The 14,869-nt window shown below is 47.8% G+C and overlaps 2 protein-coding genes across 10 annotated transcripts in view; one reads left to right on the top strand and one right to left on the bottom strand.

Moving 5' to 3' along the window:
• Window positions 1-490: 490 nt before the first annotated feature.
• LOC108029030 (protein arginine N-methyltransferase 8) lies at window positions 491-2,102 on the bottom strand. Its single transcript, XM_017101079.3, has 3 exons — window positions 1,830-2,102; window positions 1,543-1,772; window positions 491-1,228 (listed from the first exon to the last, which is right to left on the bottom strand). The coding sequence occupies exons 1-3, from the start codon at window positions 2,040-2,042 to the stop codon at window positions 592-594; spliced, it is 1,080 nt and encodes a 359-aa protein (XP_016956568.1). The 5' UTR covers window positions 2,043-2,102; the 3' UTR covers window positions 491-591.
• A 4,250-nt stretch (window positions 2,103-6,352) lies between these two features.
• LOC108029073 (protein turtle) overlaps window positions 6,353-14,869 on the top strand; it is a 40,543-nt gene continuing 32,026 nt past the window's right edge. For all 9 annotated transcript variants that reach the window (XR_007763575.1, XR_007763576.1, XR_007763574.1 and 6 more), the window contains exons 1-2: window positions 6,353-6,450; window positions 7,812-8,110. The gene's annotated coding sequence lies outside the window, so the exon portion shown is untranslated. The remainder of the gene's footprint in view (window positions 6,451-7,811; window positions 8,111-14,869) is intronic.

Genomic DNA, 14,869 nt, shown 5'->3' with positions numbered 1-14,869 from the left:
TTATTTACACCGTTTACCAAACTGTGTGCACTAGGTGTGCATGGAAAACAAGCTAAATGTCGGAGTATCTCAAACTTTTGGGATACCCTTTTAGAATGTTACGTTCTGAATTACAAATTTGAGTGCTTAGCTAGACCTTTTTACAATTTAATTTCAAATTGCGATAAAGGTGTCTAAAAGTATGCTACCCAAAAATGTTCAGTCAGAGTAAAGCCATCGCCCCACTAAAGGTCACAAAATATCGCAGCATACTTTTAGTCCCACAATTAAATAATTTCAAACTCCACCGCTTTTAGGAACTCATAATGATTATATTATTATTATCTTTTATTATACCTAATATTTCAAAGGCTGACTAGATATTTTCCTGGATCCGGTGTGAGCCCAAGTTGCTGAGACCACGGACCTTATCTGAATCCTTTGCACATGTTTGCGACTGAATGCTAGCATAGAGATGTTTTTATGTACGCCTACACACAATAAAATCATATAAATATTGCGCACAGGCAATGTGGCTGGCTTTTGCTTTATTTAACTGGTCGTTCATTTTATTGTGATCCGAGGATATTTCGTGTGGCATATTCCCGTTCTCTAGACCCCATCCACAGCCAGGGAGCTGGAGAGCACGAAGAATTGCTGGCTGGTGACCGACTTCTGGCTGCCCTCGAAGTCCACATAGATGTCGACCTCCAGGTCGAAGATGCTCTGCTCGCTGGCCTTCAAGCCGAACACGCCCTTGATTAGCTCGCCCGCCTTCACGGGGAGAGGGGTCTCCAGGTAGAAGACCGTCTGATTCCAGTGGGTCCACGGGGCGCAGGGCGACGTGCTGAAGGCGATCCCTTGCGGAGTTTTGCTGAATCCCACGTCGAAGTAGGCCACCAGGGCGTGAACCCAGCCGTCCCGGGTGACCTTCAGCTCGTAGAAGGATCGAAAGTCGGAGGACTGGCGCTGCGCCTTGTAGAGGTCCAGCGATTTGACCAGGCACACCTGGCTCATCATCTGGCCACCGGTCACGGGCTCCACCACCGCCAGCGACTCACACCTGCGCCGGATGGCCGACAGGTCGAAGCCGTGCACATCGTGCCAGAAGCCGAGATCCTGGTCCCACCCCTGGATGGCCGCCACATAGAGCTGCGCCGTGTCCGGAAAGATGTGCCCTCCGGCGGACAGCCACTTGTCCCGCGCAAAAACCAGCGAGTCCAGCATATTCTCGGAGAACAGGCAGGAGCTGTGGCGAAATGGTTTCGGGTTAAAGGTTATCGGTGTGGGAAATAACTCTGCGACAAAAACACTCAGGGAGTCAAGGCAATTTGGGCATAAGCTCGGTACTCAGGGGTACACTGGTAAAAATATGATATGATAATCGTTTTTAGACTCAAAATTTCTCATGTTTGTTGTTTTACATAAAAAAATAGTTAAATAATTGAATTTAAAATTTTTGGTACCGGACATGTTGCTAAAAAATAAAATTGCTGAATATTAAGCAACCATAATCTTATGAACCTTAATTTTCAAAATGAAGGTTTTTAAAACGCAACCCACCCAATCCAATCGCAGACAATGATGTCCACCTTAGCGATGTCAGCGGGCAGTTCGATGTCCTCCACTTTTCCCCTTATCACGGTTATGACATTGCCGTATCCATTATCCTGGACAATGCGATGGGCATAGTCCGTGATGCTGGCCGCGTCCACAGCCAGGACCTTTTTGGCCCCCGCCATGGCGGCAAACACCGAAAGGATGCCCATGCCGCAGCCCACGTCCAAGACAGTCTATGGAATTGGGGACATCTTAAAAGAGCTATCTACATCGATTACCACTCTACCCACCTTGTTCTTGAAGGACTCGTTGTGAAGAATGGCCTTGCGAAAGGCCTTAACTCGCACACGATCCTTCAGCAGCCACTCGTGCACCTCGATGCGACTGTAAATATTAAAATACAAAGTCTCCTGCTGGCGGCGCTCCTTGATTCGCTCGAGGGCCAGCTCAAGGCTGCGATCCGCGTCGGACTTCAAGTCCTCCTCCGTCGAGCTTCCAAACATTTTATCCCAGACAATTTACTTTGCAACTGAACGAAACTTTCCTTACGGAAATCCCACAGGTATATGGATGTCCAAGATCTGGCTTGATTATAGGGGCAAAGGCAAAATTGCTTATTTGGCCCGGCTAGTTTTTCATAATTAATTCCTTAAATTACCGCCCGCCGCACCCCGCACGTGCATTAACTAATTAAAAAGCTCATTAGCGTACATAAATCAGCGTTATGCAGACATAAATTTCATTATTACATCCCGGCAGCGCCGCTGACCTACTCCCACAGCTCCCCGGGCCCACGGATCCGGGACAAAGGACCACGATGACGAGCTGGGGCAGCAAACAAGTTTGGTGGAGGAAGCCACCGGACGAGGGATATCATTCACTCCGCCGAAGACGTCGTCATTCCATCCAGCCCATCCCAGGCCATCCCTCCGAATCCCCAGAAAACAATGTCTTCGTCTAGTCGGGCTCGCAATTATGGCCACACTGCTTCCGGACATTCCCAATTCGATTGTGGAAACGGGAGTGGGAATGGCAGCGGGAGAGTGAAAAGTGAAAGATGCCCCTCCATTCCCCCGTATTTTGTGTCTTATTTTTTCGCCTTCAGCAGCAACAATCGCTGGATTCTTGACTTAAGCAGGGCACAGCAGAGCGTGAAAACATCATAAAGATGAGAAATTATTATCTGGTTCATATCCAGGCACTGGGACCGGGGAGCGGCATTTAGCTGCTCTGTTAGCGGCCTGAATGAAATATCACATCCTGCAGAGGAATAAAAATCAGCGTCGGTAAAAAACACACATAAGAGAAGTAGAAGTAAGCAGGAAGCATCCCCAGCTCGAACAGGAAGCCGAAGATACTGTACACACCCACTCCCCCCGACGACCGGTGAACGCTCGCAGCGTCAAAAGACAATGATGCGGCAGGATGGTCCGGGAAGGGTGCACAGTGAGAAAAGTGTGTGCGGTAAGGTGTGATTTGATATGGGATGTAGGAAGGGAAAAATACATTGTGCAAACTGAGTGCTGGGAGAGAAAATTGTATTCTAAGGGAAACATTAAAATGTTCTTCATATGTCTTACAATCATACTGATATCTACACAACCATGCTTAATTTTTAAATACGCATTTTGAGAGACCGAACTAGATTCCTTTTCTATTTTACTGTAGCTCCAAGAAATGCCTTATCCTCAAGTGACCCCAAGGATGATGCTAAACAGTTGTTTTGTGATAGCCTTCGGCTTACATGTGGTTTGATGTAGCACACCTATTAGAAAAATATATATTTCGTATCTCCGAATTTTATTCTAGCCTAAAGATACATTTTTTACCGTGCAAGGACCTAAATCGGGTGGGGAGTGTGGAAGCTGGCAAGTAGAGAAAATAAAAGCCAGCCTCTGGTCGGCATCAAAAGTGACGAAAAATTGTAAAAATAAAATATAACGGCAACGCAGGACCGACTCGTCCTGGACTTGGGCGATAATTTTTTATTTGTGTGCCGCCGAGGGGCAAAAGGGTGATGGGGCGGTGGGCGGTGGGTGGCGCTGAGTGGGCGGATCAAGCGCACACCCACCAGCACGGGAGACAAATACAAACACAAACACTTTGCGGCCATCGCCGTCAAGCTGCGCGTTATCCTTTGTGTAATTTCTGGTTTAATGAGGCGGCATTGGGACGGACACAGCCCCGCCACCCCTCCGCCGCCTGCCAGCCCATAGGTAAGCATTTTTACACTCATACATTTTACGACTCGAGCATTAAGTTAAAATTTGTGTTAAATATTTTATTGTTTTTATGGCCACATGAACACCTTGCAGCGACACGAGCCGGGTAAATTATGAGATCAAGGGGAGCCCAGCCACTGGGGAGCGGCGACTGGGACAGGGGCAATATTTCAAGGCCCTCCATGTCCCTGCTTGTTCAGGGGTGGAAGCAACCACAAGAGCGTGGGAATGCCAGGGCATTGCATTAAAGACATCATACTATTTTATTAAAAAGCAAGATAGTACGCTGCTCATATAGAACACTACTTATTTAAGTGATTATAGTAATTGTTGTGAAGGTGGTGCTTAAGATTTTATACAAAACGAACAAGAAAGGAGATTTCATAGCATACTATCCTATAAAAATGTAAGATGGTACCCGTAAATGTGGGATATTATTGATGTTACTGCAAATGGTAACTATTGCGATGCTTTTCTCGAGATATTATGTTATATAGAATGCGGAACCACAATAAAACACAGACGTATCTGACTCTACTAGAGCGTTAGATAGTACGACACTTCTGTATATACAATAGCACATTTCCTGGCCACTCCCAGCTCATTCAGGGAAACTCTGCCCCTGGATTGTCTCGCTCAAACTCGATAATCTCGACACTTCCCGGCCCGCTGAGCTAAGCAAATCGCGATTCGGGTGATTATGAAATCGGCAATTAGTAGACTGGGTTGTGACAGCTGCTCGCTCCAGGTAGAATCGACGGCGGGCAACATATGGCGGTCTAAGCCCGAGGCATCAGCCATTCAGGGAATCGCACTTGACAGCCGCGAAGCGTCGACCTGCAGACGAATAGCACTCTCTGGGAGGCATTCACCTGTCTGAAGCCAGGAATTAGTGACTTTGACTGCACTTAAGAGGGCGGACGACCGGCGCTATAATGCCAATCACATCCAGCTATTAACGGGCCGAGTGAATTATGATTGCGGGAAGGCATGCATGGGCTCGGGTTATGGCATGTTGCCCCCGAGTATTTGCAGATTTATTGCAGCTAAAAATCAATGCAAATATAATGCATAAATCAGGGCTGCCTAAGTCAACATACTATAAGGTATATGCGCCACTGCACCGGGAGCAGGTCCTGTGAACCAAGTGAAATTCAGCGAAAACGAAACATTTTGGCAAAGTCGTTGGGCGGGTGGCAAGGTGGGTGGGTTCGGGTGGGTGGTGGCACAGCGTATTGAGGGCGTCTCTCTCTAGGATACTCTCGCTTGCAGACTCTCGCGCAGGCGCCGTGGTTTACACCTTCCAGGAGCGGAGTCGCCTCTCCGGCTGCAAGGGAAATTTTTTGGGGAAACTGGGTTTTCTCGGCCACAGGCAGCAGATGTTGGCTAATTAAAGCATTACAGCGTAGGTCAGGCTCGCCTCCGAGCCGTGGGAACTTTATGACTGGCCAAGTGACGATGCAAATGGACCATCGCGGTGCACAGATCCCGAGTGCAGGTAGAGACCATAGATCACCGGCGATGATGTACCGCATTCTTGGGCATAATTAAAAAGCCATTTGGGCGGGGGGCCGCTCGAATTATCCAATTACTCGCCCCTTGGCAGAAGCCACGGTTCTATGGCCACTCAAACAGAAACGTTTTGGGTGTTTGGCACTTAACACATTTCCACATGGCTTCACTTTTCGACCTTTCGAGCGGGCTGCGCAGGCGCTTTCCTCGTTTTCTGAGCGCCAAACGGGTTGGCGGTTCGGCGGAGAAACTGGTTTTTGGGTCACAGTCACATCGAAGGGCCCGCCGACAGCCGAGAACAGGTAAACTCGAGATAATTATTCAATGAAGCCGGGAAGAACAGGGCTTCCCACACGGGGAGAAATGGGTCTGGTTCTGGGTTGATCTGGGTAGTTCACCGCTAAGCAACCTAACACCTCAGTGAACCATATGCAAGCCAAGTTATATGTTACTGATCCAAGCTCGGAATTTCCATTTTGAAGGCATGCTTTCTCTTGGGTTCTAAAAATTTTGGCAAGGAAAACCTGTAAATATTTATTTTGTATCATGGTAAGTAACCTTTCATAAAAAAGTATATCATAGTTGCTAATACTGTTAATGATATATTTAAGATGGTTACAAATAAAGGCGTTCTTAGCGCTCATTCTTCTTCTTTATAGTTTCTAACATTGTGGATATCATATTTATGATGGTTAAACCAAAGGTGTTCTTAGGGCTCATTCTCATAAAGAGTTCCAGTTCTGGGTAGTACCAACTACTGGTCTGTTTCTCCCTGTGCACTCCCTGAGCTCTCGGGTTCTCTGTGGTCCGGCGGAAAGCCATGTCAAAGGGTTAGGACAGGTTCGCTGGCGTGCTCTGCGCTACTCCCTCGGCCAGAAGCCGAGTCCGGGCCCGAACCCGAGCGAAGACCAGTGTAGACCCGACGAGCTGGCCAGCATCAGGCAGTATAAGAGATTGGGCGCGCACATGCTCTCTCTTTCTGCCCGGAGCAGCCCTCTCTTTCGCCGCGGCGGCTGCAAAGCAGTGCCGTCTCTTTTCGAGTGGCAAATAGAGCGCTCCTGACGCAGATTCAGTACTCAATTGTTGTTCCACCACGGCGTACGTGAACGCGGATGAAACCGTCTCCAGTCCAATCCGAGGCAGTTCAAATCCCACTTCTATCGCAGCGCTAGTGGCCGTAAGTGCTGTCTCGCTCTGGCCTTTCCCCGAGAGTGAGTGTGTGTGTGGCTAGGAAAATTGTACGAATTATGGATGCGAAAATTGACGGAAAATCATGAGTGAAAAAGAAAAACAAAGCGAAAGGCGGGCGGCAATCAAGCGGAACGCCAGAAATCGGGGTGGGAAAACGCTCTCCCAGTTGTGCGTGTGTGTGAGTGTGTGAAAGTGGAAATTCGCTCGCGTTTTCGGCACTTTTCAGAATCGGAAAAACAGGACCACACCCGCGCGGGTGCAAGACTTGAAAATGGGAAAAAACAGAAAAGGCTAAGGAAACAGCGCTGCAAGAAAAATTCCAGTTTCCCAAAGGATCGCTGAGAGAGGCAGAGGTTATAAGAGTGGTGCTGTGCTGCCTGGAAATTCTCAGGGAGGGGGTTTGGGCCAGGACAGTTGCGCAAGTGAGCAGTTCCCGTTATCGGGGAATTTTGGCCAGCAAGATAGAGGTTACGCATCAGCTGTTTGCCTATAGGGGGAAAGGTGGCCTTTAAGCAGGATATATTACAAAATAAGTTCAGAAACCAAAAACAATAATATTTCAATTGTTTACAACGCTTGATTGCCATCAATAAAAGATCATATCACTTAAAGCATTCTTTGGATATGCAAATGCACTGCCAAACATCTTAGGGACTCACTAGATTTTTAGGATCTATTTTAAAGGCCAGCTTCACCTCACCAAAATTGCCAAAAATAAACCCCTTATTTTCCCGCTGAGCAGGAGCAGTGTTCCCTGCTGCCTTGGAAAACTGGTTCTCTCTGTTTCTGTTTCGGCCTGTGCAGCCGCCGCGATTTTCCAGCTCGCTGTTCGACAGACCCGTCAGTCGGAGTTTTCAAAAATTGGTGGCAATTGTTGTGGCGGCGACGCACAGCTGTGAGCTTCAGTTTCCGTTTTCCGTTTCGACCTGTGATTTTGGCCCCCAAAGGGGAAAAACAGCAGAAGGATGCCTGTGAAGCAGCCCCTCGTCAAGTGACAATTATATAATGTGGCGAGGAGCAACCCCCTTCGATCCACAGCCCCATCCATGAGTCACGTGCTGCGGAGTGTGTGTGTGTCGGTGAATCCCTGAATGCCAAAGGACCTCCTTTTGTTGTTGACCAGACGCGACAATTACCACATCAAAGCGAAATACCCACACAGTATTCCTATTTTTACGCCGTATTGATTTTATTTGTTGTGCATAAAGGCATAAAGGCATATAGGCCGCGCCTGTGTGTTTTTATGCGCTCGCCATTCGTTTTACGCCTTATGTCTTATGATTTCGCCCCGTCCACCCATCCATTTCCCCCAATCAAATAGGAATAACATAAAAATCCTTTGTGCAGCCCCCGGTAAAGTCAACGGTTTCAAAGTCCTTCGTCAAAGCGCATTCGCCCAGTGTACTCGAAGTGGAAAGTGTCATAAAGTATGCGATTATCCTGTAAACAAAGTGTAAAACGCGCCCAATAAACGCCGAAAAGAAGGGCAAACAGCAAACAGCAAACAACTCCCGGATTTTACGACTTGAGCAATCAATTCCGCTGGTCACCCGGGGCTTGAGGACCCGCTCCAGGACTCGGATCTCCCCCGGAACAGAACTATAGAATCGGATCTGGGCACGTCGTATAATGGTTGCGCAAGTGAGGTGAGTCACCCGCCAGGGCAAACATCGGGTTTCCGCAACGGAACGGGCTGAAATTACTATTGCTCCTGGGGGAAAACTAAAACAAGTCGGAATTCAACTGCAGCTGACGGGGGAATAGCTAACACAAATTGCACACACATCGAACCGGACAATCAAACACTCCAAAGTCCGCAGGCTAGAATTTAATTAAAATTTATGAAATTTTCAATTACACTGGCAAGTGTAAATAAGTGCGAGTGCGGGCATTACGGGCCCAATTCAATTACGAAATAACTGAAAGGCCAGAAAAAACACTCTCGCCAGGAAAAACAAACAACCGACCGAACTGGGCCAGAAAACTGAACACTGCAAACTGAAAACAGAGAACAAACGGCAATGTTGGGAGGGATCGCTTCTGCGAGGGCCTGCAGTTCGGCAGGGGCTTGATTGGTTTTGCGGCTTGTATCCCCACTCCTCAGACTTTCGGGCGGACTGACCATCTGCAGTTTGGCATAACGAAGCAGCAAACATGTGTAACCGATGACGACGAAGACAGATACGGATGCAGATACAGATACGGATACGGGGCGAAGATAGAGACAAAGGGTTATTAGTGGTTCGGGGCCAGGAAATTGCCATTCCCATAGGGGGACACGGATACGGACCCATGGTTCGCCAACTGTGTTTTTGCGCTTCACTTCACTCGCCTCTTGGCAATCGCTTATTCGAGCTTCCCCTCCCCGGGCTGTTAGCATTGATAAATGGAGCCCACTCCTCGGGAAAGGATTCCCAGCCCCGAAAATGTATATTTGGGCTTCTGGCTGTTTTCAAGTCCCTGAACGCCAGCCATCGTCGCCGGATCGATTTGCCATTATGGCATAGTGCAGGGGAGGTATTTACATGTAGCGGCCGTAAGTGGGTGCTTGCGTGACTCCGACTAAGGTCACTTCGTAACCTATTCAAACGAGTTACGACCTCGCTTGGCATCGATAACGATAGCCCATTCTCTCCCACGAATGCAGTCGAAAACTGACGCGCAGTACGTGTAAACATAAACAAGAAATTGGGCCAAGACTCGGGGATCGAAGATCTCGATACTCTATGGTTCGGTATTGACTGCTTCCACACCTTATATGAAGCCCATGAAGTACTAGCTATTATTGTAAACAGTTTAAGTGAATTCAGCTCAGTACTATAACTCTTTAAAAGGTTTAAATCATAACAAATCTTAATTTTGTATTATAAGTATTGCGGGTCACTTAGGGTGATCTTATCAGTCTTTTGTTTTCTTTTATCTATTGAGGAACAACAGTTTTCCTTAGCTTCCCAAAACCGCCTATAGGGAAGTGTACCCCAGTTTCGTTGGGACAGTAAGCACCTAATCCCAAACAAAAGCCACGCGGGGAACGGAAGCTGTGGTCAGTCAGTCAGTGAGTCCGCTTAGGGTTTTCGTGTTTTCGCTTCTTCGCTGGAATTTCTGAGCTGCGGGGTCCGAGTCGATTATCCAACAATGTGAACTAGAGTGGACCCAGAGCCGAGACTGCGAGGCCTGAGAACTTTATCAGCGGCCCCGTGCTTGGGTATACACACTCCGCACTCTCTCGATCGGACAACTCCGGAGTTGGCGCCCAAAAAACTGGCGCACATAGTGGGACCGAGCGAAACTCGAGCCCAAAACACAAGTCCGAGATGAAGGCGTAGAAGTTTTGGCTGAGATGGGGGTCGGGAGATGGGGTGCTCAAGGGGCTGGGGGTCTCGAGATCGGCTTACACTTGGAGCCGAGTTGTACATACGGGCTATGTACATCATTGGACTTCAGGTCTTCAGGTCTTCTGGCCGTATAAGAGAGCCGCCCGAACTTGTTTTTCTTTTGCCGCGATAGATACACAGAATTTCCTGCAGCAGCCGTTTGTTCCTGTATCGACGTCAGATGGAAGCACAGCGTGCAATTGCAGTCGACGATCGACGGGGCAGTGGCAAGACGGAGGACAGGTAGATGCACAGAGAGAAAAGGGGGCTCAAAGGTTTGATATACCATTTCAAGATATGACTGAAGCAATTTCATTGGGCTATGTGCAAAGCTTAAAAGGCAATATAATGGCACACAGAGCTGATAAAAATGATCCTTGAATGTGAGGGTACCGAGTGTGGCGCTGTTTTTTTCGGTGCAGGGAAAGCAACTCTCAACATTCCCACACATCACGTTCAGGTGGAGTTGGGCGGGAACGGTGAAGTACGGCGAGGCATGGAAAGGTGGTGGCACCACATGCAGGGCTTCGCCAGAAGGCGCACCACTCGAGCCCAAGCCCATCGCACCTCTCGGCACCACTCACCCACATCCTGGTGACGCTTTGTTCTGGGCCCTTGCTCTCTGTTTTTGTTGGGTTTTTACACTCCATTGGCAGTGAAGCGTTAAAATTGACCCAGTTGTTGATTTATTTTTACAGCTCTCCGGGTTGGGCAGTGCAAGTGGAGTCGTGGCACTTCCCCTGCAATTGGATGGCCCTGCAGAAAATAATTCAAACTGAAAGGGATGCAAAAACAATGCGAATTTGCGTTTCGATTTAAATGCATGAAATGCCCGAATGTTGCACAGAGTCGGCACGACCTGCCCCGCATCGAGTCGGATCGAATCGCTTTAAGGTCTCGAGCTCCGTGCACGAATGCATTTTCAATTTGCAGGCTAAAAATTCCGGAGTCGAGATGGCTGAGAGGCAGCAAGTTTGCAGTTGAAGTTGAAAATTGTTTGCATTTTTTCGCCTGCGATAAAAAATAAGTACTGGTTGCTATATGGCAGGGCCCTCTTCCCAGATAAGAGGGGGAAAAACTCTGGCAGAGACAACTTTGCCCTCCCCCTTTCTGTCTCGTTGTTACTTCTCCTTTAATAACTATGCGGGCTGCTTTTTGTTTTCTTAGGGCCAAACTTCTGGCCAGAAAACGGGGTTGCGGAATGGAGCCGCCGGGCGGAAAGAAGCTGAAAGTTTAAGTGCAAAGCCGGGGAAATTAAAATATTTCCATACTGCACCCTAAAGTTGTGCATTTGAATAAAATGTTGCGAAATTGGGCAGTCACAAAGTGGTTAACCGATTCGCAGGAACCAACAGGCTGCGGCCTAAATACTTTCCCGGGCCCAGGACTGGTGTTCATTATTTCGCAGCGACCATTAAAGCAATTTGCCACACTTGTCGCCGGCCATTAGGCCCCATTAAAGCGCAATCAGAAATCTTGTTTGCCCCGCTCCTTTGACCAATACTCGAGTATCAATTTGGCCGGCGAGCGGAAAAGTTGCCAAAGTGTGGCCGCTGCACGAACCCTTTTTATTAGTTTCCAGATATCGGCGGGCGGCGGCAGGAGCCAGCAGGAGGCAGCAGGGGGCCTTGCTTTTAATAAGGACATTCGGGCCACAGCGGCAAATAGTTCAATGGACTCGTCAAATCGCCGGGCTTTGCGCCATAGGAAGCAGCTTAGCCCGGAAAATCAATACCCCGGCAAGGTCCCGGCTGGCTGAAAAATGTTTGAGTTAAAAATGAGGACCCGTGGCCTGCACGGTGCAAAGAAATTGAATATTTTATCCAAATACCCGGGACTTATGTTACAAAAGCCGGGAGGCAAATATCCAAGGACGAAGCGTCTCTAGTTTCCCAATTTCATGTTCAAAGTATTCGGGAGGGCTGCTTGACACACGATTTCTGTTCGAGTACCTCTATGTTCCGTGGATTAAAAACAAATAAACTTTGTAAAGTGTGCTTTAAATGTAAGAACTAGCTATGAGTAGTTTTTAAAGGCAAATATATTCCTTTTTAATGGGAAACATGGCGATTTTATATTCTATTCTATACCAGAAGATAATATATTTAAATATTTAAATTCTTGTTTTATAAATTTAAGACATTTTTCACCCGCTCTCCTCACACATTATTAGCATTGAGGAATGTTTATAACACCCAAGGCGCCCCCGTTTCGCTCTCTGCACTAAGCAAACATCTGCATCCGGCCAGGAGTAGAGGTCCTCCGGCTCCGGGCGCTGTTGTTTACTTATTCAATTTGGAGCTGTTTGAAATGCGCTGATATGCCCATTACAAGGTGCCCGGCCAGCCGTCGAGTGTACGACGTGCTCCATGGCGTATACGTAATTACGTTTGTCGCTGCCACATCGCAGCTCCGCCCCTCTCCCCCTGCGATTGCCACTTTAAAGCATGGAAATTTATTTATTGCATAATGGGAAAAGTTTTGCACTTCAGTCATGATTTGCCCCGCTCCTCGCCCCGTTCCCCTCCATCTTGTGCCATTCAACTCGCAGCATTTCATTTGATGCAGCGACCAAAAGACGTGCGTAAACAGGGTGGCCGGGATCCAGGGTCCCGGGATCCTTGGGCCCGGGCGGCGGCGTCGAGTGCTAAACTTTTTTGCCCGAATCCCGCTGGCTTTTTTCTCCGCCGAACTCGAACTCGAAATCAACTTTATGCCGAGGCAACGGCAGCAAAGTTTATGGTCATGTCCGCCTGTTTGGGGCTCGGAAAGGCGGAGAAAGCGGGCAGATTCGACGGGGGTTGGCCGTTCATTAGCGTTGCCATTACATTTATTTATTTTTCTTCATTCCGTTCTGGTTCGCTGTGCGCAGGATGTCTGATATACTGCCACATCGCCGGCAGGAGGAGCCCATCCAACTTCCTTTTACAGTGGGTCCGAAAAGTCTCGAGCAGAGAAGCCCGAGCTGAAGCTGACGCTGAAGACTAAAGTCCCCTTTAGTTAGTATGAGAGCTTTAGTTTCAACAAGTTTTAAAAAGTTAAATGAGACACACAAACTTCACATAATAGTGAGGAAGAAGTGGAGGAGATTCCGGGACAGTAATCAGGTTTCCAGAGGGGCTCAAAGTCAAAGAAATTCTGCTGCACGCATGTCTGCAGTTATTAGTCGAACTGCGGTGGAAAAGTTCTTTTTTCAGGCACTTTACAGGATTTACGGGCGGCCAGAAGACGGGGCAAAGATGGAAAAGTTTGCTAAATTTTCACTTCCGCCGCCGCCGCTTTTCCTTCGCCTTTGATATTCAGCTCGTCCATTCTCTCGGACTGCATAAATAATAACACAAACTTTTATTATTAATTTTGCTTAATCGAAATGCCGCAATTAAGCATGAAGCATAAAAGTTTGCCAGCCTTTGTCCGCGCCCCTCCCCTTTGGCACCCTGCTGACCTCTTTTTAGTTTCCGGAATAATTTTGCACTTTTACTCCGCCGAATATCTTTTCTAAGAAAAAGTTGGACGGCGGCGGTGGTTCTTTTCGCCACAGAAACAGAGCGCAAAGTTTTCTGCACTTTCCGAAATATTATTAAGAATTTAATTGCTTCAAAGCGCAAACTTTCCTCCCAGCCGGGCCCAGAGCCACGCCCATCCAGGCATTTTCTGGCAACTGTAGGGCGAACGAGCGGAAAAGTGCCGAGTCACATGGCCAAGTACAGTGACCAATAGTAAGCCTCACGAGCGAAACAATTCATTACGGAACCGCCGGCCACAAAGGCCGTGTGCTGTGAATGAAAATCTGTTGCGTAATGGGGCAGCGATAAGAAAGTGAAAACTAAATGGTAAAAAGTATAAACGATACACACGTTGCCTCATTTCCTGCCCGCCTTCATCGTGCGCCGGAGTCGTTGGAAATTAAATTTCAAAGGCCCGGGACCATTAGTGGCCTCCTCCATTGCCAGGTCCTGTCTGTCCCGTCCGCCCCGTCCCCCGCAGCTCTGACCAGGATCCCGCCCCCTCCAGGGGCCGGCCAGGAACCCACAAACATCCTGTTGATGTCAGCAAATTTTATTTATTTGTGGTTCGTGTTGTATTACAGCGTTTTAGAGCAATTAAAATCGTACAATAGCCGGGCAGTTTGCATGCTGCCCACCGAGACTGCCCAAAAACTTGGCCACAGTCTATTTGGCCGCATTTTTGCTTCTTTTTGGATCATTTAGCGGCGGGGCCAAAGTGCCTAATGATATATTGACTCTGCCTGCGCCGCTGTTATGTTTCAAACTTTTATGGCTATTCTCGGCCTAATTGCCCGCGGTGGGAAGGTAAAACTCATTAGATTAAGTGATAGAAGTTCTCTTTATGGCCCTATCTTGCTAACTGGAATTAGCTGGCCACTGAAAAGCAGGGCCAAGGATGCTGGATACCAGGCGAGGAGATATAAGGAGGCAGGATAATCAAATGGTAGTGGCTCCCACATAATGTCTGCTCCAAATGGCCGGGGACTGTGAATGCAGAGCTGCTCGGGAATTGAAACTGGTGTGGTTCCATTGTTCCGTCATTCTGGCCTACATTTCAGGCCCTCTCCGGGCTTGCTGCCTCGCTAACAAGCTTACGGACGGATGGCCTACGGGCACCGACTCATTCCCAAAATGTAAGCCAAGCAAGCACGGGGCGTTCCATTTCATTAAAGTTTCAAGGCGCCCTACGCGGCGTATGAGTGATACTAAAAACGAGGCAACAGCAGTTAAACGGGTGGGGGACACATTCTAAACACTCGTCGGGGCTTGGAGCTTTGCAACTTACACAGCGAATCAAAATTGTTGAGCCCTCTTATATAGGTGGCTAAAAGTATGCAGTAGCCTAAGTTCTGGCTTTCAAAAATATTGTTGCATACTTCTAGACATCAGTAATTGTTTATTTTATGAAATTTATTTTTTTAATAAGTTAAATTGAATGTTTTAAAATAATAATATTGACCACCTACACATATCAGCATTTTCAAGTATTATTTTCTGTTTAAAAATGTGCTTAAACTTTTGT

This window comes from Drosophila biarmipes, chromosome 2L, assembly GCF_025231255.1.
Source record: "Drosophila biarmipes strain raj3 chromosome 2L, RU_DBia_V1.1, whole genome shotgun sequence".
Classification (NCBI taxonomy): domain Eukaryota; kingdom Metazoa; phylum Arthropoda; class Insecta; order Diptera; family Drosophilidae; genus Drosophila; species Drosophila biarmipes.
This window is presented reverse-complemented; position numbering and strand designations above follow the sequence as displayed.